At 39.9% G+C, this 22418-nt stretch overlaps 1 protein-coding gene across 4 annotated transcripts; it reads right to left on the reverse strand.

Annotated features, from left to right (window-relative positions):
• Positions 1-2005: 2005 nt before the first annotated feature.
• On the reverse strand, positions 2006-21568 carry nr2c1 (nuclear receptor subfamily 2, group C, member 1). Of its 4 annotated transcripts, none has more exons than XM_034176310.1 (15): positions 21370-21568; positions 19828-19875; positions 19243-19350; positions 18694-18921; positions 13575-13653; positions 13299-13478; positions 13057-13207; positions 8886-8982; positions 8172-8356; positions 7778-7931; positions 7321-7442; positions 7045-7187; positions 5002-5139; positions 3401-3506; positions 2006-2850 (listed from the first exon to the last, which is right to left on the reverse strand). In XM_034176310.1, exons 3-15 carry the CDS (start codon positions 19312-19314, stop codon positions 2679-2681), a joined length of 1827 nt encoding a protein of 608 aa, XP_034032201.1. In that variant the 5' UTR covers positions 19315-19350; positions 19828-19875; positions 21370-21568; the 3' UTR covers positions 2006-2678. The 4 variants fall into 4 exon arrangements, with proteins under 4 accessions (XP_034032201.1, XP_034032203.1, XP_034032202.1 ...); XM_034176312.1 differs by lacking the exon at positions 21370-21568 and adding an exon at positions 21196-21315; XM_034176311.1 differs by lacking the exon at positions 19828-19875 and having other exon boundaries at positions 21370-21567.
• Positions 21569-22418: the final 850 nt, after the last annotated feature.

The following is a 22418-nucleotide window of genomic DNA, read 5'->3' on the forward strand; positions in this document are numbered from 1 at the left end:
GACTGTTCAGGAGCAAGGTGATGCCCTGGTCCCTGACATCGGTGTGTGTATGGGTGAATGAGAGGCATTACAGTAAAGCACATTGAGCTTCTGATATAGATGGAAAAGCGCCATTTAAATGCAGTCCATTCCATCCTAAAGGACACTATCCATCATCTCATTAGGAAAGTGCCCCAGTATTGTCAGGAATGCATACAAGCACGTGGGGCCCATACAAACTACGGAGCACCATTTAAAGTTAATGCACTGAAATGGTGACAAAATGGACAAGCCTGACGCATCATTTTTTCACTTTGATTTTTGGGGTGTCTTTGAATTCAGCCCTCTGTAGCTTGCCAGTTTTCATTTCCATCAACCGATGTGGTATCCTTTCATTTCTAACACATTACCCAGTCCATCACAGGAAAGATATCCAGCATGATTTTTTTCCCTCATTGAGATCTGATGTGTTTTCAAAGTGTTGACATTGAAATTGAATAGACAGGGAGGGGACCAAGAAACCAGTGGTCACTGTCAGAGCTCCAGCATTCCTCTGGAGAGAGGACATTGAGCACTGCCACAGCTCCACAAAATGACCCCCACCAGGCCACTGATGTGAATGTATCTGACCGAACAATAAGTAAAAGGCACATGGCAGCCTGCCTGGAGTTTCCCAAAAGGCACCTGAAGGACTCTCAGACCATGAGAAACAAAATTCTCTGGTCAGGGATGGACAATGTGGTTTACCTCATCAGACCAAAAAGTCACAGGGGCCAATGAAAATGTGTGTTTTACACTGTTCATTGTATGATTTAAAATGTAAGATGGATTTTCATTTGGGTGTCAAACATAAACATGGCAGTTAAAATCTTGAGAACACAATTTGATTTAATGATGTAAGACTGTAAAAAATACACACACTCATCTTCAACTGCTTAGTCCAATTAAGGGTCACAGGGGGCTGGAGCCTATCCCAGCAGTCATAGAGCGTGAGGCGGGGTACACCCAGGACAAATGCAAAGGCAAATTAACCTTCCATTGTCAGATCAATTCCCCCGTTCTCATAATAATATAATAATCATTTACTAATTCATCAGTTAGCTTCTGATCACTTGTGGTGTGAATAACTTACTTTAAAGTGGTTTGGAAGCATTCAAAATATTTTTACTCAAGTTTAATATGGCTTTCGGCAAGGGTGGTGGCCAAGTGGTTAATGCGCTTGGTTTCAGTGCAGAAGGTTCCGGGTTCAAATCCCACCCCTGCCACATTTCTCCATGTAATGTGGAGAGTGAAGCATTCAGACATTTGATGGTCAGCATTAACATGACGAGTGAACCTGCCCTTTATAGACGGTGATAATAATAATAATAAAAAAAAAAAAACAACTAGGAGGATAATACACCTATCAGTGTCTTTAATTAGCTGGACACGCTCACTAACTATAGCTAAATAAAGCCCACAGCAGCCTTCTCGTTCAACAGCTCTCATGAAATATTAATGTTCTAACAACTTGGACTGTGTGTATAGTCCCAGCACCATTCAACATCTTCCTTACTCATGTCATTTGACACGAAACACAAGTCGTCACTCACAAGGGACATGTAAACAATATGCCGCTTACAGCAGCAGAGCCCTGTTCCAAGACATGGCTTGGACTACTAGTGTAAGAGCAAATCTGCAAAGTTACCCAAAGAACTCAGTAAATTTGCTTCTCATAGCAGGTTTGAAGTAGGCTGGTAAACACATACTGTATATGCAAATTGTGAATAAAGTCATTTAGGGTTCACAGGATTCTCATGCTCACTCCACAAATCATAAGGATGCACATGAAGCCAGTCAGTGAATGTGGCCAATAACAACGGCGCATTTGTCTCTCTTCGGCGCTGTGGCATTTCATGGAAACATTTCGACATGAATGAAGTACTTTTTTCATTTACGCAAAGTATCCCCTTCATGCATCTACTCAAAATGTTTATTATATGCTGCAGGCTAGTAGCCAAAATGATCCCAACAAAACTTATGCCCCTCAAAATAAGAACTCAGTTGTGTCAATGACAACAACTGAAGGACTTTATTTCCAAATGACTTGACAATCATTTCTCTTAATACATTAATCTGTCCAAAGACAGAAGCCAATATTTAACAAATACTGTCCATTATAGCCTTCTTAGTGCATTCTATTTACATATAAACAAGCACAAATTTCAGATTAACTCCATGTCAAATTATGACAACTGATACCGGCCTGATCCTTTGGCTTGGCAAACAAATAACTAAAAGGTTATAACCTTTAGTGATAATTGCTTGCAAATCACTTCGTTTTTCTCTAATAAACATTATAAAACCAAACAGCATGTTAGCAGATATGAAAGCAGTTAAAAACAATCTTCATTCCTTCAAAATATGAACAAGATCTACAGAAAGAGGAAGCATAAAATACTGTACAAAAAAAGTACTTTGCAGTTTTTAATGGTTCATTCCTGAATGGGCAAATACCGGCAGGTACTGTTGCCGCATGCTGTTGATTTTCTTCTGATCAACTGATTGATTGGCTCCTGATGAATCCTGGATTCCAGAAGTAGGAGCAAAGTGATACAAAACACGCAGTTCACATGCTACTCCATATTTAGGAGCAGTGTGTGGTTGGCTGTTAAGTCGTCCGTGTCCAAACTTGGCAGAGAACACACATTGTGCCCGTGTTAGACCCCAGACATCATCTGGCTGTTATAATCGGTAGACTCCATTTTCAGGATGTAAGGGATGATGCTGTCAATTTGAACATTACCGATCAGTCCGGCAAAAAACAGCTCTTCAGTGACGGCTGCACTTATCAGCCGGAGGGCTGGAAGACGCAGCAACAGCTTAGATAACCTGGAAGCAAAAAGAGGCAAGGACACATAAAAAGGTAGGACGTAATCTATTCATACATCTGCAGAAATGTTTCTCATAAGAATATTAATAAATACTACTACGAGTAGCAGTCTGAAAAAAGAAAACGGGATTTAAAAATATAGATCTGTTTCACATGATCAATATGTGTCCAAATAATTTTATCATGTTGAAAATGATGTTGCTTGGACACATTTTAGGTTTTGCTTTTTTTCTTAATGTACTACTACTGTCACTACTAAAACAACAGACTGATGCAAGAGCAGTTGACCACCTCCAGCCCCTCCAATACAGGTAAGACCCTCATCAGACCCCACAATACAGGTATAGAGTCAAATTTTGCAGAAGTGACACTACCCAAATGTGTCCTTTCCTCATCAAAAATACTCCCACATTTTTGAGTCCCTTTTTAATAAACCAAAATTAAGACACTTTAAGGGGAGGAGAAAAAATTCTAAGCATTCAGCTTTTCTACCTATACTGCCTTCGTTGCTGCTCACACACCAGTACTGCGTAGTATAAAACTACAAACCGATAGGAGTCTTCTGGGTATGTCCTGTTCACGTAGTCCTGTAGTTCCATGTAGGCCTTCTCCTGGAATCTCTCTATCTGTGGGTTATTTTCTATTCCTGGATGATCTTTGGGTTGGGGGTATACACACACCCACACACAGAGAAGAAAATCAGACCAGAGTCCAAACAAACTTTGCCACCCAGCACTTGCTATACGAGGTCTGTGAGAAAAGTATCGGACCTTTTTATTTTTTTCAAAAACTATATGGATTTGAATCACGTGTGATTACATAGACAAGCTTGAACCCTCGTGGGCATGCGAGAGTTTTTTCACGCCTGTCGGTTACGTCATTCGCCTGTGGGCAGGCTATGAGTGAGGAGTGGTCCACCCCTCCCGTCGGAATTCCTTTGTCTAACAACTTGCTGAGAGACTGGCGCTTTGTTTTATCAAAATTTTTTCAGAACCTGTGAGGCAGATCGAAGTGGACACCATTCGAGAAATTCAGCTGGTTTTCGGTGAAAATTTTAACGGCTGATGAGAGATTATGGAGTCTTACTGTCGCTTTAAGGACTTCCCACGGAGCGGGACGTCACGCCGCGCTCTGAGGCGCCGTCGTCAGCCTGTTTCGAGCTGAAAACCTCCAAATTTAAGCCTCTGTTGACCCAGGACGTCGTGAGAGAACAGAGAAGTTTCAGAAGAGCTCGGGATCAGCAGTTTATCCGGACATTCCACTGTTAAAGGAGATTTTGTAATGAAAGACGTGCGGACGGATTGGCGCATTGGCAGGCAGCTGGCGCGGTGCACCACCACAGGAAAAACACCTCTGTTGGAAGCCTTAAGGACAAGTTGGAACATGTCCAGCTGTTAAACAATTTCTCAGATACTCACTCTACTGAAAGCCATCAAAAGCCACCTGGTTTTTACAAATGGTTACCAACACGGAGGTGTTTTTCCTGTGGCGGCACGCCACGCCGGCTGCCTGCCGACGCGCCAATCCGTCCGCACGTCTTTCATTACAAAATCTCCTTTAACAGTGGAATGTCCGGATAAACTGCTGATCTCGAGCTCTTCTGAAACTTCTCTGTTCTCTCACGACGTCCTGGGTCAACAGAGGCTTAAATTTGGAGGTTTTCAGCTCGAAACAGGCTGACGACGGCGCATCAGAGTGCGGCGCGACGTCCCGCTCCGTGGGAAGTCCTTAAAGCGACAGTAAGACTCCATAATCTCAGCCGTTAAAATTTTCACCGAAAACCAGCTGAATTTCTCGAATGGTGTCCACTTCGATCTGCCTCAGAGGTTCTGAAAAAATTTTGATAAAGCAAAGCGCCAGTCTCTCAGGAAGTTGTCAGACAAAGGGATTTCGACGGGAGGGGTGGACCACTCCTCACTCAAAGCCTGCCCACAGGCGAATGACGTAACCGACAGGCGTGACAAAACATGCGCACGAGGGTTCAAGGTTGGCTGATGTAATCGCACGTGATTCAAATCCATATAGTTTTTGAAAAAAATAAAAAGGTACGTTATTTTTCTCGCAGACCTCGTATGTTTAAATAGCTGTCATACTTCACAGTTTACTGACATTGAAGGGGAAAATAATTGCATGTTGTAATTTTTACACACCAGGACTAAATAGGACGATGGCTTTGAGGTAAGCATACTCATATGTGTCTGGGGACAGCTTGGACATGCTATTACAGAACTCCTGCATCCTCCAGATGTGCTCCATTACAAGTTTGACTCGCTCCGGTGACAGCTTCTCTGTCGAAGAAAAAAATAAAGGTAGGAACAAGAAGACCGATTTAAAAAACAAACAAAAAAGTGTAAAATCACACTTTAACAAAATGCAAATTTGCCATAAAAATGAAATTTCTATCACAAAATACTGAAGTCTGCATGATGTCTGTCTTATAGGATAAGCATCAGCGCAGAAATAATTTGGATTCTAACATACATGTCAACCTATACGGATTGTCCGTAAATTATACGGATTTTTCCGAGTTTCAGAGTCATACGGACGTACAAATAAAGTCTTACAGATTATCAGGGTTTGCTCTGCAGCGGCTCTGTAATCAACCGTTTCTGCAGCGCGACTCCACTTTGATGCGTGCGTCATTGAAGCAATGCTTCGATCCACTAGTTCCTTGGTTCTTTGATTCACTGCTCTTCAGAAACGGCAAGTCCGCTTCTTAACTCCTCTCAAAGCCATTAAAATATCTTGAGTTGCTGTTGTGTGGATTAAAGTCACTAACTGGGAATCATGTCTTGTTGCAGTCAAGAAATGAGACTCCGTTCCGTGCGTTTGGAGCCGCGCAGCTGCGTGGCTCTCTGCTGAGACAGAGTCCAGTCGGAATTAATAACTTCAAATTGCCACTTTAAATAAAATGACACCTCTTTCCAAACACTGTAATACAGAAAGTAAACTACAATCGACTAAAACTTTTTTTTTTCTTCCCAAAATGAGACGTGCTGTATTCTTTATGAATTAAACTGATGCTGATGTGAGGCACAGCCAGCTGTAAGAGCTCAGCTCAGATATGGAAAGACATTCATGCCAATAATGTCTGAAAGGAAATGCTTTTGACAAAAACTACAAATTTTGTTTATTCCTATTTATGTCCAGAGATCAAAGATCCACCATGTAGAGTTTATTATGTCCAAAGTTTAAGGATCCAGTGACCAATTTCATATTTATTTACTTTAAGACTCAATAAAATGTTGTTCAATTCAATTTAATCGGCTTATAAAGCGCCAAATCACAACAAAAGCCATCTCAAGGCACCTCACATAGAACAGTTCAACATAAAAAATTCAAATAAATAAATAAAAATTAAGAAATTCAAATACATAATTAAAAACAGAAGTAAAATAATAAAACAGATAAATAAAAACTATTCCTAAGCAAGATAATAAAAATAGGCTTTAAAGGCTTGACTTAAATGTCCACAGCCACCAACTGCCTCATGGTTGCAGGAAGACCGTTCCACAGAGCGGGTGCACAATAAGAAAAAGCTCTTTGACCCGCAAACACAGAAAACCTGTAAAGCCTATTTTTAGTACACAAAAAAACTCATGAGGTATAGATAAGGGAATTGATAAGGAATCGGATCGATAATCGATATAGATAAAATCTTATCGATACCCATCCCTAATAAACAGGGGCGAAGTCGAGGATCATCGACATGCCAGTCTGCAACACTGGCACTGGCGAGGTCATTTTCGATACACCTGATGAAGTTCTGAGGTACGTTTTATTTTGTTCATTATATTTGATTTATTTTTCATGATTAATGTATTTATATTAGTGACACACAGTTCTTGTTTCTGTAAAAAAAATAACTAAATTTGACATTCAGTTCTATAAAATTCAGCTTGACGCATGAATACTAGATCTCTATTGTTTGAAATTCAACTGTGAAGGAAATAATGATCTTGACTTTAATGTCATTGTGGCAACTCATAATATGTGGACAAAACCCCAGTTACATGATACCACTAAGCGGTTGTGTGTACTGTAATAAAACTGATTTTGGTGCGATTTGGAGGTTATAAGGATTTTGTGCTGATTTTATGGATTTTCTCACTTGGTTATACAGGTGGACCCTCAAAGGGGTTGACATGTATGTTCTAAAACTGGTCTGGTAACCTCAAGAAAAGTCTGCCTACCTTCCTGTAAGCTGGTCTGGAGATGGCTGATAATGGCACTTAGGATGGTACCAACATTCATGACATTTGAACACTGTGCCAGCCCCAGGGCAAACAGTTCATTCCAGCAAGCTTTCATTAAGTTAATGTCATTATCTTGACCACTGTAAAATATAACATTATTTTACTTTACTGCAAAGACCTGTACGTCCACAGACGAAAAATTGAACCAGCAGAAATCAAACATGGAATGGCTGCTATGTGTAAGAATGTATCTGTGAAACAATAACACTGTACCTTAGAGCTTGAAAGGCAGGTATAGAGCGTGCCCAGTGCATAGAGAGAAAAAGCAGCCGAGATGCTGACTCACAGATGTAATTGACATTTAGATAGTCAGGTACAGGCACAGGCATCATAAGCTGCAGGGACAAATTATACAATGGAAAGATCAAATAAGAATGCAACAAAACTAATTGTGACTCAACAAAAACAGGAGCTTCATCGCTAAATCTGTTGGCTTAGAGCAGTAGTTTCCAAACCAGAGGATAAGCCCCCTTCGGGTGATGCAGAGTCATTACAGAGGTGGGGCGCAAAATAAAATGCTACTACATTTGAAACAATATATGATCCACACTGGCAGAATAAATAAGACCACTGTGGTTCTACTAAAGCTATAAACCAGTCAGCTTAACAAGCATACGTTTGGGAACCACTGCCTCAAAAGGAGGTTAAAGGCCAGTTTCTGTGCTTTCACCTTAAAGGGGATATGGCTGTCAGACAGAAGGGGTCCCTCCAACTCCACAACAGGACCAGAGTGGCTCCCTGACATCAGCTGCATCGTGGCCTCCAAAGACTCTCCTACTAAACCATCGCTGGGGTTCAGTACTTTGGCTAGAGTGTCAAACGCTCTATCAATACAAAAATATGTGCAAAATTTCCCATGTTTATATTTGTAATAATCAAGTAGCATAAACACTAAAAGTTTTTGCCAAGATGCATTTATACTTATGTCTGTAATCGACTGTATCACTTAAACCACAATACATCTTCATGGCCCAGTATAATCATGTCTAACAACAGAGGTAGAAACCACATGGCCCAAAAGGAAATTCACTTTCAGTCTGTTTACATTATGATACTGTCCTCACCGAGTAATATCACTTGCAGTTTGCTCAGCTCCTTGAAGGTCTGAAATCGAGCCGTCACCGTTGCTCAGTGTGTCCACTCCTACCAGATCGTTGTTGCTGTCACCTGCCTCTCTGGTTTTGTTGAGATGGGCAAGGGACGTCACTACATTAGCCAGTGTGCTGAGGTCACCTTGGCATGAGTCGTCCTGATTTTGGGGGGGTTAAAAAAAGAAGTAATTTTTTTTAAACAAACATTTCATATTTTTTTATAGCACCCTAAGGCCCCATGTCCATATATTTGTTTTTCCCTGTGCACCAGAATATATATATATATATATATATATATATATATATATATATATATATATATATATATATATATATATATACACACACAACCCCTGGCAAAAATTATGGAATCACTGGCCTCGGATGATGTTCATTCAGTTGTTTAATTTTGTAGAAAAAAAAGCAGATCACAGACATGACACAAAACTAAAGTCATTTCAAATGGCAACTTTTTGGCTTTAAGAAACACTGTAAGAAATGTGGCAGTCAGTAACGGTTACTTTTTTAGACCAAGCAGAGGAAAAAAATATGGAATCACTCAATTCTGAGGAAAAAAGTATGGAATCACATTGTCAATGTTTGGTTATCAATCTGGTGAATGCACTTGAAAACTCTGATATCGCATAGAATGCTTTCTTCTAAATTGAGTTAATTTTACCTAGTTACCTTATCAGGGGACGCTGGGATCAGAAAGGTATTTTCCAACTTGGGGAAGGGTTGTTGAATATTGAGTAACATGCTTGACTCAATCAAATTTGTAGACCTGCAGGCAGACAGTTCAAATCAAATTTATTAATTTATATAGCCCCAATTCACGATAAAATCGCCTCAAGGCACTTCACACAACAAAGGAATTAAAAGATTAAAACATGATAAAAAGCAACCCATAAAATAGTACAAAAAATTTAAATATAATACATAATAACACATAAAATACAAGGAAAACAGGTGGGTCTTAAGTTTTGATTTAAAAGTCTCCACAGTGTCCAACTGCCTTATGTGCAGCGGGAGATCGTTCCACAGGGCAGGGACATGATAAGACAAGGCTCTGTGACCGGCAGACTTTTTATTTACCCTGGGAAGACAGAGAAGTCCCATACCCTGTGAACGCAGGGCCTGATTCAGTACGTAGGGCTTAACCAGGTCCACCAGGTAGAGAGGTGCCAGTCCGTGAACAATTTTATAAGCCAGTAACAGAACCTTAAAATCCTTTCTCACAGAGACAGGAAGCTAGTAAAGGGATGCCAAAATGGGTATAATAGGATCAAACTTTCTACTACGCATCAAAAGTCTGGCAGCAGCCTTTTATAACCAATTGAAGACCCCTAGTGCTGGACTGCGGTAAACCAGAAAATAAAGCATTACAATAGTCCAATCTATAAGAGATAAATAATGCATGTATCAAAGTCTCAGCCACAGACAGGATGGGACAAATCTTCGCTATATTTCGCAGATGGAAGAAAGCAGTCCTCCCAATATCTCTAATGTGGAGGACAAAGGACAACGTACGATCAAAGGTTCATTACAGTTTACACCACATACATACCGTATTTTCCGGACTATAAGTCGCACTTTTTTACATGTTTTGGCCGGGGGTGCGACCTATACTCCGGTGCGACTTATAAATGAAAAATATACCGGTAGGATCTCAATTAATTTACTGTAACAAAACAATTTTACGTGACAGAGTCGATCTATGTTTTAAAATGGCCACCGGAAAAGGAAATGCAATGCATCATGGGCACTGTAGTATGACGGCCATCCTATAGTTCACGCTGGTCGTGATAACCAATCAGAGAACAGAACTTTGGATGCGTATTCCTCACCTCACCCACAGCGTGTGAAGCTGACGAACTCGGTGCTTGCTGTTATTCCGGCTTGGCGAACAGAACAGCTTCAACCCTTGGATATCAATGTCAGCAGAGTGTTTAAGTTGACGCTGAGAGCTGCGTGGGAGCATTGGGTGAGCAACGGCGGAGGATTAGCGTGTGCACTTGGAAGGAGCTGGCGTCGATGATTGTGAAAAGCGTTTGAAGCAGACGAAAATGGTGTTTATTCCGGGACGGCTAACAAGACAGCTTCAACCCTTGGATATCAGTGTGAGCAGAGTTGACGCTGAGAGCTGCATGGGAGCACTGAGCGACGGCGGAGGATTAGCGTCTGCACTTGGAAGGAGCTGGATCGACACCGCTGGGAGGTCATGAGCTGCGCAGGTAGGCGCTGCATGGTTCGGCTCGCAATGTGGTCCGCAAAATACAAACATATCCGTAGGTAAAATGCAGCTCACGAGAGGGCACTCGAGGCTTGTGTGACTGTTCCTGCGACTTCTGACTACCATAGAAAAATAAAAATTTTAACGTTACTGATAACATAACAAGACAACGGAGAAGGCCCGAAAAAATGCCACCAAAAAGAAAATCATACTCTGCAGATTACAAGTTGCGACTGGTGAAATATGCATCCGAAAACGGTAGCCATCACAATATTATCATCTGAACTTTTCATGTTAACATACCTGTATGTCCATGGGACTTATAGTCCAGTGGACCTTATTTATGGTTTATTTTTCTTTATAATGGATAAAGTGGCTGGTGCGACTTATACTCCGGTGCGATTTATTTATGGTTTGTTTTTCTTTATAATGGATAAAGTGGCTGGTGCGACTTATACTCCGGTGCGACTTATAGTCCGGAAAATACGGTATACAGAATAGAGTAAACCACACACAACAGACCAAAAACAGAAAAATTTGAATTTGTTCCACCTAATAAAATATGTAGGATGGCATATTCCACATATACTCAACAAAAATATAAACGCAACACTTTTGGTTTTGCTCCCATTTTGTATGAGATGAACTCAAAGATCTAAAACTTTTTCCACATACACAATATCACCATTTCCCTCAAATATTGTTCACAAACCAGTCTAAATCTGTGATAGTGAGCACTTCTCCTTTGCTGAGATAATCCATCCCACCTCACAGGTGTGCCATATCAAGATGCTGATTAGACACCATGATTAGTGCACAGGTGTGCCTTAGACTGCCCACAATAAAAGGCCACTCTGAAAGGTGCAGTTTTGTTTTATTGGGGGGGATACCAGTCAGTATCTGGTGTGACCACCATTTGCCTCATGCAGTGCAACACATCTCCTTCGCATCATCCGTGAAGAGAACACCTCTCCAACGTGCCAAATGCCAGCGAATGTGAGTATTTGCCCACTCAAGTCGGTTACGACGACGAACTGGAGTCAGGTCGAGACCCCGATGAGGACGACGAGCATGCAGATGAGCTTCCCTGAGATTGTTTCTGACAGTTTGTGCAGAAATTCTTTGGTTATGCAAACCGATTGTTCCAGCAGCTGTCCGAGTGGCTGGTCTCAGACGATCTTGGAGGTGAACATGCTGGATGTGGAGGTCCTGGGCTGGTGTGGTTACACATGGTCTGTGGTTGTGAGGCTGGTTGGATGTACTGCCAAATTCTCTGAAACGCCTCTGGAGACGGCTTATGGTAAAGACATGAACATTCAATACACGAGCAACAGCTCTGGTTGACATTCCTGCTGTCAGCATGCCAATTGCACGCTCCCTCAAATCTTGCGACATCTGTGGCATTGTGCTGTGTGATAAAACTGCACCTTTCAGAGTGGCCTTTTATTGTGGGCAGTTTAAGGCACACCTGTGCACTAATCATGGTGTCTAATCAGCATCTTGATATGGCACACCTGTGAGGTGGGATGGATTATCTCAGCAAAGGAGAAGTGCTCACTATCACAGATTTAGACTGGTTTGTGAACAATATTTGAGAGAAATGGTGATATTGTGTATGTGGAAAAAGTTTTAGATCTTTGAGTCCATCTCATACAAAATGGGAGCAAAACCAAAAGTGTTGCGTTTATATTTTTGTTGAGTGTATGTGCCACTTTATTAGGAAAACATGTATGATCTAATATATTGTCCATGTAGTGAATATAACCTTTGTGAAGTTTATAATGTGCAGACTTTGTTGACACTGTCAGAGGGTTGTTAATCCAGCTCCACTACAGCTATGAGGCTGTAGTTTGTGATGTTGTACTGACACTGAAAATGGTATCTAACCTTCCTTTGTCAACACTATTTACAGATAAGAGGGAAAATTAGACTCACATCCTAGTATAACTAAAAACAATGCATCATTATTAACAACTGCAGAAAAAATGCATCATTATTAACAACTGCAGAAAAAACAAAATTGCACAATCCCCCTGACAGTACAGACAAAAAGAAATTTCACAAAGAAAAGTTTATACCAAGGCTACATCAGACAGCTGAAAAAATAAAGAAAATTCTAAACAAATTAGTGAATAAACATGAGTTCCCCCATCCACAATGCACGAGGGGTCACTGACTAATCTGATGAGTATAAATATAACGCAATGCTAAATACCCTTGGCCGTATGAGCATGTCCCAAGAATATTCCCTGTGAATATGAAGACCCTGGCAGTAATAGGACTGGACTTATGCTGAGCACAAACAGATGGATAGACGGACACAAAGTAAGCAATTCTCAACTAAACTGAAGAACTTTGGGAGAATTTTTGTTGTTGTTGCTGTTGACATGACCAACATGCATGATCCATCCTCCTCAGACTTAATCAGGGTATACCCTTTCATAGAAGGGTGTGCCATCCCTCTCCAGTTCCAGACTCATAGAATGAATGCCACTGTGCAGTAAGCTGTTCTCAAGGCAGGACAAAAAAAAAAACAAAGGTACTTTGTGTTGGTTTTGCCTTCAGCATGTCACCCGTCTGTATTTGCAAAATGACTGTGCCTGTGTGTGTTAAATTTGCACGTACCTAGTCGTTTCCTTGTCAGACACAAACGTCGGTGTGGCAGCCAGAGGACTACACAGGTTTTTGCGGATGTAGATCTTCTCAGTGGACGCTGCACAGTTGGAAGATTTCTCTCTGTTGGATGGTTCAACAGGCTTCCTTTCACACTGCACAGCTAAGACAAAAAGCAAAACCATCTGGCTTTAACTGTGCAAGGCTGAAATCTACCCATTTGATATGAACAAACTTCAGTTACAAACTCTTACAGTCCTGCTTCATGCCCAGAGCTATGCAGCGCTGCAGGCGACAGTACTGGCAGCGGTTTCGATGGAGCTTGTTGATTGCACACTCGCCAGAGCCCCTGCACGTGTACACCAGGTTCTTCCTAATGCTGCGTTTGAAGAAGCCCTTACAGCCCTCACAGCTAACAGCTCCATAATGACGCCCTGGGAAAGAGAAGACGCTCAGGTTGAATAAATCTCCTGAGGGTGTTTTAATTAAAAACAAAATTTTGATGAAAGCAAACAAAACTTAAATCCTACCTGAAGCCTTATCCCCACAAACAACGCAGTACTCCACTACAGGCCTGATTATAGACTGGTCCGATGCATCAGTTACAAACTGACAAATGACAAAACACAATGGAATCATTTGATGCATGTAGTAGAGACTTAAGTTAACCTAATAATTTGTCTTCAGTAAGAGGCCGATGGTCCAGAGTAGAAGACGACTCCACAGGTGGCCCCAGAGCACCGTGGTTCATTTATGCATGTAAATCAAAACCCTTTTTGACAACTCATGAGTGACTAAGTTCAAGTTATACCATCATTCCCAGGCCATCTAAAACCAAAGACAAACCAACAGGAGAGCCTGCACTCCTCACATCTTTCACCAGAGGGCGTAATTATCATCATTCCACCACATAAATTCTTTTTATTCCCCCACCAAATAGTCAGGTCTGTAAGCAGTTACACAGCAGGTTTTTTGTTTTGTTTTTTCTATTTTGCCTCTGTACACTCGAACTATAAACAGTTAGCATGTGCTTCATGTGTCGACTTTCAGTTGTAATTCAAGAGGTTCAGCAAAAACACATTCAATTAAATTAATAACTCACCAAGTCATATCAAAGTGTGATACACAAGATTAACAGAGAAGTGGAATGAAAAGTGATTTTAATACAAGAAAACAAAGCAAATCTACTAAGTGAGAGCCTCTAGTGTACCTTCTGTAATTTGGAACAAGAAACTTTGGTCATATACATATATATATACACATGTTTTTTTTTTTTTTTTTTTTTGAAAATCATTGTCCATGAACCTGTAAAGAGTGAAGCATGAAATGCAAGCTGCATCATGCACAGTTTCTACAATCGCAGTCACAGATTTCTATAATTCCTTCAGTTGCCATGGGTGTGTTGCAGAGTTTCCTCACTAATCTTCTTGTGCAGTCAGTTTTTGGCAACTGCCTACTCCAGACAGATTTACCATACAGTACCGTACTGTTAGTACTTCTTAATGATGTAAATGGTGTCAAAAACTTTTATCCAGTATCTTGAAAATGTTCTTGTATCCACCCACTGACTTCTGTAAAGAAAACTGACTGTAACAGTAATTATTTGTATGAAGAATAATGCTTATATTTAAATCTTTCCAGTTACTTATGGGCTCAGGAAATGGAGGGGCAGTGAATAAACGTGTCTAATTCCTAAATGGATCATGTGATATTTTTGTTAAACCCACTGAATTAAAGCTGAGAGTCTACATGAGAATTACAGAGGCAAAATTACCCAAATTGTGTCACTGTCCAAGTAACTGAGGATGTGACTTTATGTAAAAAAATAAAATAATCCATTTAAATTAAACACTGTTTGAAAGCTGGCCTTAAACATTATGCATGATTTTTAAATTTTGCTCTAATAAACTTAATATAGCAGCCTGAGGTGCATCAATTCACATAAAGAAAATACACAGTGTTCTGTTTGTAGGTGTGTTATTAGTTGCTAGGGGCTGTATGTACTATTTTGACTTTTGTGTGCTTTATGTGCAAGGGTGGAGGCCAAACACTTAGTGCACTTGTTTCCAGTACGGCAGGTTCCCGGTTCAAGGCTACCCCTTCCCATTCTCCATGCAACGTGGAGTTGCGTCAGGAAGGACATCCGGTGTAAAACTTGTGACAAATCAACATACAGATCCACCTCAGGTCTGCTGTGGTGACCCTGAGTGAAACAAGAGAGAAGCTGAATGGCCCTACTTACTATTGTATGCTTTAGGTGTCAGTATTTTTAAGTGTGTTTTCAGTGGAAAATAATACGGGGCACTTTCACACCACACCAAAAGTTGACTAAAAAGTCTCAAATGGGTTGAAAATTGAGCTTCAATGGATCATAAAATTTATTTTTTAAATTGAACACACACACACACATATATATAGTGATAACGTGGATTTCAATAAAAAGGCTACAACATTATGGTTACTAAGATATCTTGCTCTGAAGCTGATGGACATTCCTTGTGCAGGGGGACAGAAAATGCTCAGGTGAATCAGGGGGCAGAAATGCTAGAATATGGGATACTTTGACAGGAGATTATATTTTCTATGATTTAGATAACAGAATTTGTCATATTCAAAATGCCTTCACTGTGATTAAAAACAAAACAAAACAAAAAAAAATACAACACTAGAGCACTGCGCTCGTAGAGTGCAAACCTCCATCAACTTTAGTTTCTAATTCCACAAATTTTTACCTTGGAAAAAACTTTTAAGGTCAAAGTCCTGTTAGAAGTGGCTTTTCATAAGCTAAAAAAAAAAAAATACAAAATATAGATCAAAAGGGCTTTTCAATGTTAAAATCAAATATCCACTAAATCCACAACGCGTTAGATGCGGATCAAACTTAGTCTATTCATTGAGAGTGTCAGTTTGCACCTCATTGTCATAAATGAGAGTGACTGGGGCAGTTCTGATGTGAGATATAACGCAAATTGCACACTAAATCCACAATCCAAATCAAACTTTGTCAGGCGATAGTGAGTGCCAGTCAGCACCTCACTTTCAAATGCGAGCGTGATGGTGGCATGTTTGTTGAAGATATAATGTAAAATGGGTTTTCAATGCTAAATTTAAACATCCACAAAATCTGTACTCTGCATCAGATCCAAATCAAACTTTGTCAGTCGATAAAGGATACAATCCTACATAAAGTTCTCAAATATGAAAAAAGTTTGATCTTTTTGACAGTCAAGCATTTTTCAAAATTCATTCAATGTTAAAGACAGGGATTTTTCCTGACTTTGCCCTTTGACCCATGACCTTGAAAATTGAATTGGCTCTGGCCTATCAGGATACGAATATTCAGTAAAAATTTCAGAACGATACATGAAAAATCGTGGACTCAAGGCTGTTCACAATCAGACAGAAAACCCCACTGGCGAAGGTAATTATGCAAAATAACAGGTTTTGAAGGTTTCATTTTAGATCTAGAGAAAGCTTGAAATGGCATATAAACAGGGTAGTTCTGTTTTTAATGTTGTTTCTACCAATTATTTGTTCTGTAGAAATAAAGCACGTCATTAGTTGGACATATCTGAAGTAAGTGCTTCTCTTTTTTTTTTTTGTCCTATCCAGAACAGATTTCACTAAAATACGAGTATGACCAACTTCACAACACAGCGTCGGAAACGTCATTCCATGGCCATGGAGTTACGGAGCTAGAGAAGCATAAAACAGGCTTTAAGATTTTAAGGTACCACTCGGCAGGTGATTTTGATTCTAATGCACAAAATTTGCTGGTCCACCTGAATCCATTATGTATGCAAGTTTTACTGTATACTTTATTCACACCTGTGATGCAGCTTTTTACTCAGTATTTTAAGAAACATTAATAGCAACAATTTACTTATATATTATTTTGCCTACTGTAATGTCACATACGCACAATTCCATGCATAACCCCCCCAACACACTCACTCACACAGAAAATGGTGGCAACACTAGAGTTGCCATGGAAACGCTTTGCACTGGAATGGAATAGTCAATCTTGAATAAAAATTTATGGGAGCCACTGTGGTGCTGAGGAGGTGAGTGTTGGTGACATTATTTCAATAGTTACTGCGTTAAAGTCATGACATAGTAATGCTAGAACTTGAATGTTTGTGGTCTGGTGTCCGTTTTGTGTTTGCTACATGCTCACTGCTGAGAACTTGTTTGGTTCAATGTGGACATCTGTCTCAATATTAAGGGTTTTCTGTTTGTCAGACACAACTAGAAACTCTCTGGCGGTATATTAGTGGTTTACAACAGTTTTACATCCAGACAAGCGCTAAATCATACTTACAGTGGTCCGACACGACCGGAATCAGTCCAATAAAGCATTTTTTGTTTGTTTTTTACTTTTGAACAGCTAGTCAGCCCTGCTGTTGAGTTTAACACAGAGCAACAATGCATGTTTTAAAAGTACATGAACTCACTATTCCAGTTAATTTTATTTCTTTATTACAGCATGTTTTTCATTGTGGGAGGTAACCAGACCCACACAGACAATGTGAGAACACTCAAACTCCACACAGAAAGGCCCAGGCAGGAACCAATCCCAGGACCCTGCTGTGAGGCAATTCATTAATTCACTTTAAGTCTATTTTATGCACACCGATCAACAGGTTGTGTCAATCTTGGTCTGTTTGATATCGCAGTAAAGACAGCCAGCAAACCTACGGTGCAAGATGAATAGGACACGAATCCCTTTTCTTTAAATACACCATGTCTATTTTGTCCAGAAAAATCATCAACGATGTTCGTCATGAATGTACACCTTGCAGCTTGACAATAGCAAATAATGTAAACAATGTTATTCCAGCTGGAGTCTGGACCGGCACCAATATGATGATGAAAGTAGGCCAGGTGTTTGAGCAGCCCTGTAGTTTCAAGCGCCACACAACAGCTGAAGTACTCTGTGTCTGTAACCATGGCCCCAATGTGTTCTGTTATATGCAGACTCAGTCACACAACTGAGCATGTTCACGTTATATTTATTTATTTATTAAACCTGCAATTTTAGACATTTAGTTAATGTTCCACTGATGATACTAATCTACCTGATTAATAATTATGCTTTATTCTGCCAGTGGAATTCCAAAAGTGCAGGTTAGACTCTGGGATTTGAATCCGTGTGAGTGTGTGCAAAATTATTAGGTGATGTCATGTCAACGGGGAGTCATTTCCATGCTGATATCTGTCACCACAAAACCATAACAAGAACTGCAAACTTCAATACCACTTTATCATGAAATGTTCTTCTGCCCTCATGTGAAAATGATGTTATTGTACAGAACGCTGATGACAGCACTGATCAGCAGTCATGTTGCTTGCACAAACAATCCTCCACTTAATCAACACAGCAGAAAAGTGTGGAGCTGTGGTCTTAAAGCTGTTAGCTCCACAGAGACATTTAACATTCTTCATGAAACAAGCATAAAGTACAGCATTACCTTATTAAATATGTATGACGTTTAAAGGGATTGCTTTGTTTCTGTCGTCAACAAGTAGGCTGCGACGAAGGCTGCAGAAAGTGGCCAAAATGCCAACTCGTTTTGAGAAAGATGCTTCAGATATAAGACCTGTCAGTGACTCGTTTGTCAAACTGGGCTGGAAAGAAGTCAGCGATACCTGAATCTGCTGCCCAGACAGTTCAGGGGAGGCAAACAACAGCTGGTTAACTCCGGAGCCATCTGGAGTAGTGAGGATGACCTTGTTGGGTGAGCTTTCCTGCTTGGTCAGGATCACCTTTCCCTCTGGGGAATAGTCAGCATTTGCTAGAATAAACTGCTGTTTTCCAGGGGAAGATGGTGCTGTGACAATCTGGATCTTTTGGCCTGTCTGCTGATCAGTAACAATCTATAAACATATAAAAATAAAATCTTCAGGTGTCTCAGACATATAAGTAGAAAGAACTGAAGTGGCGCTACTGTTGCCCATCTCACGAAGAAGGTTCAAAAGTTATTGTCAAAAGAATGTATCACTAATGCACTTTTCCAAGGGATAAATTATACATAGAAAAGATGTTCTTAAATCCAAAAACTACTGATTATGGTGCCAATGATTCGCTCATCTTGGATTGATTTTTTTTTTTTCCCCTCCAACAATGTGTGAAGTACACATGGTTTCATTAATACACAAATAAAGCCAAATTAAACGCAAAAAATGGTGATCAGTCACCTGAATTCTATGTCCCAAATCCATGTTGCTGTCTGAGGACACAAGTTGAAATCTATGATTCTGCTCATCCATTTCTCTTCACATCAGTGTCCCATGAAGCATGAACATCTACAGAGGAAGCACATCTGTTATTACAATCCTCAATAACTCAGTAAATACTTAATTTTTGTGTTGACTTGAGCTGTCATTAATCAAGATTCAAAAATCAGTTAGCCCACATCCAAATACTAATAATAAAAACATAACAGACAATAACAAATGGAAAAGTTTGTATGGACAAGCTTAAAGCTTTACAACCAAGATTTTGCATTGTGATGTACTGTTGTTGTTGTTGTTGTTCATTCGGCTGCTCCCGGTAATTTTCACAAATCAGAGTTGTTGTATGAAGACACAAACCAAGAGCAAACATGCAACTACAGCTACTCATTCTCAAAATTTGCTCTTTTAAATACAATTTAATTATAATTGTGACCCCCCAAAAAATTAAATATACATTAAAAAAAAAAACTCAGAAGTAGGATGAGACATAATTTGTCACTGGAAAAAGAACACAAAATATATGATCTAAGATTGGGTAAGACATACACTGTAACCAAGGTGAAATGTTTCTTGGACTTCCAGTGTTGCATATAGCTGCAAACAGGAAAACATACAGTACATAAATGATTACATCCAGGAGTACAGAAAATAGAAAAATGACAGAATTTAAATATATTCACACACACATTAAAAGTGTGACCAATAAACACTTTTGTCTAAATTGTTTAAAGAATCATATGATTAAACTAGATGAGTGAGTGTAGCATGAGGTAGATTTAAAATGCCATAAATAATTTACTTATGATTGGCTATCAGACAAAACTGTGATGCATTGGTTCCCAAACTGTGGAACACATGTATTACATTGCATGAAAATAATAATAGCCTTATGTATCAAATTTATCTTTGCAATTCATAAAAGTCAAACTAAAAAAAACCTTTCACAAGAGGAAAATAACTTTGCATACTGTTTAAAATATTGCTTCATACTGGATCACTAATTTGGCACTTTAGATTTTCAGTTATTTGGCCTACAACTTTGCCTTCAGACGTTTCACATCATTTCGCCATAAAAAGCATAATCAGAAATCATTACATGCATGATTAAACAGACATGGATCTGTGACATAAATATATTAACCTTCTGATTATGCTAATAACAATAATAATAATAATAATAATAATTACACCCATTATGTAAACGGTCAAATTTATCTGCAACAATTTTTTCACTAGAATATTTAACTTTACTGCTCATAAAAATATTTTTCATCATTTTCATAGCCCAGACCTAGAAATCCAATTTAAAAAAAATTTCAACCGGCAAGTCATTTTAAAAGACAAAAACAGTTTTAATCGTTCAGATCGTATGAAAATATGACGACTTTTTATGGCCTACGCTAACCGATCTAGCTTGAAAGCGCACTATTGGTGTTAAAATACGTAGTACTTTAATCACAGTAAAGTAACAAAAAATGAGTAGCGAGGCTGCCGGAGAAATCCAAAACACTATGCTGACAGCCAGCGATTTAAAATCGATACGGAAGATAAAGGTATTTCTTTTCCTGTGGGTGAAAGGTCAACATTGAAGGGTTAAAGAATGCTAGGGTTCAAGGCCCATGAAGCGGAATGGAAAACAATGCTACTGCGAACAGCTTCACAACAGGACCTAAAGGACGAGATTTATTTTCCATGCAACTCCAAACTGATCGACAGTTCAACGATCGAGCTGCCTTAAAACACCAGGATCTACACAGAGAAGCAGAGTTATTTAGAAGACTATTTCACACCGCTAGCAATGCCGCTAACGCTGTTAGCTTAACAGGCTAAACTGGTTAGCTAACCAACTGGCACTAAATTCCGTTCCTGAAAACGCAGCTAATAAATAGGCGGTAAAGAAACACGATTACGTACCCAAAATGTTTAACTTTAATGCGATAAATTGCGGACGCTGTTGCTGTCAAGCTGCATTCGTTAGCATGTGGCTAACAGCTACCTCTGCTGTGGCTGTCACAGACCTGCTGAACACTCCCTCACTTCCTGTGCTACAGACCGCTCAAGGCAATATGACGTACAAACATTTCTTACCTGCAAAGACACCGTGAAGGCCTGCAATTATTTTCGTTCAGTAAATTAATATTTAAACAGTTTGCTGCAGTAGGTGGGAGGGTCAGAGTTCGTGACCCTTCTCCCGGCGATACACAACTTGTGCGCATGCGCAGTTAAACAGGCAGGATTTTAGCATTTTGTCTCCTAAACTGCTGAAAATGTTACGAATATTTCCACCTGTTATGCACAGAAAGAGGTGTGTATATGTTGATGAATGGGCGGAGGAGAGTTTGTAGTCAGCAATTTGTTTGATACTTTGTTGATCCTCAAAGGAGGCAAAATGTGACTGCAGCAGAAACAAGCGAGAGACAGTAGGATGCCTCTAGTGGCGCTAGTAGGTACTGACACCTCCGTGGCAGCAGAATGGCATCTGGTGAAAACTTATTAAATAGCCTACATGTATGTTTACACAGTTATATTTCCATAACACAAATTCGCTTTATGCCACAGAGGCATCACAGGTTGCCACTGTGTTGGCACCGCCTTAGTGATAATTGCTTCAACAAGAAAAGGCTTATTGATTTGAAAGGTTCGAAACACCACTCGGCCGGTTTCCACTGCAGGAACTCGACCTACTCGGCAGCACGGTGGTTAGTGGTTAGCACTGTTGCCTTGCAGCAAAAAGGTTATGGGTTTGATTCCCACCTGTGGCCTTTCTCTCTGGAGTTTGCATGTTCTCCCTGTGTTTGCGTGGGTTTTCTCTGGGTGCTATGGTTTCCTCCCACATTTAAAAACATGCAGGTTAGGTGAATTGGAAACTTTATAACTGTCTCGGTCTCCCTTGCAAAAGAGGTTTCAATCTCAATGGGACAAACCTGGTTAAATTAAATTACTCCCCAGGTTTTACAGACATTTACATACACTGGCGTAATTGGTTTTCTCAGCCGTTGTGTCTCGACTGCGGTGAAGACCCACAGGGCTCGCAGTGACAGCAAACATCTAATGGTATACAAATATTGAATGTTTATGCGTTCAATGGTACGAATATTTAATTTAGTGAAAGCTGGAACATACATATGTTCCATTGA

The sequence above is a fragment of the Thalassophryne amazonica genome, chromosome 8 (assembly GCF_902500255.1).
Source record: "Thalassophryne amazonica chromosome 8, fThaAma1.1, whole genome shotgun sequence".
Taxonomy (NCBI): domain Eukaryota; kingdom Metazoa; phylum Chordata; class Actinopteri; order Batrachoidiformes; family Batrachoididae; genus Thalassophryne; species Thalassophryne amazonica.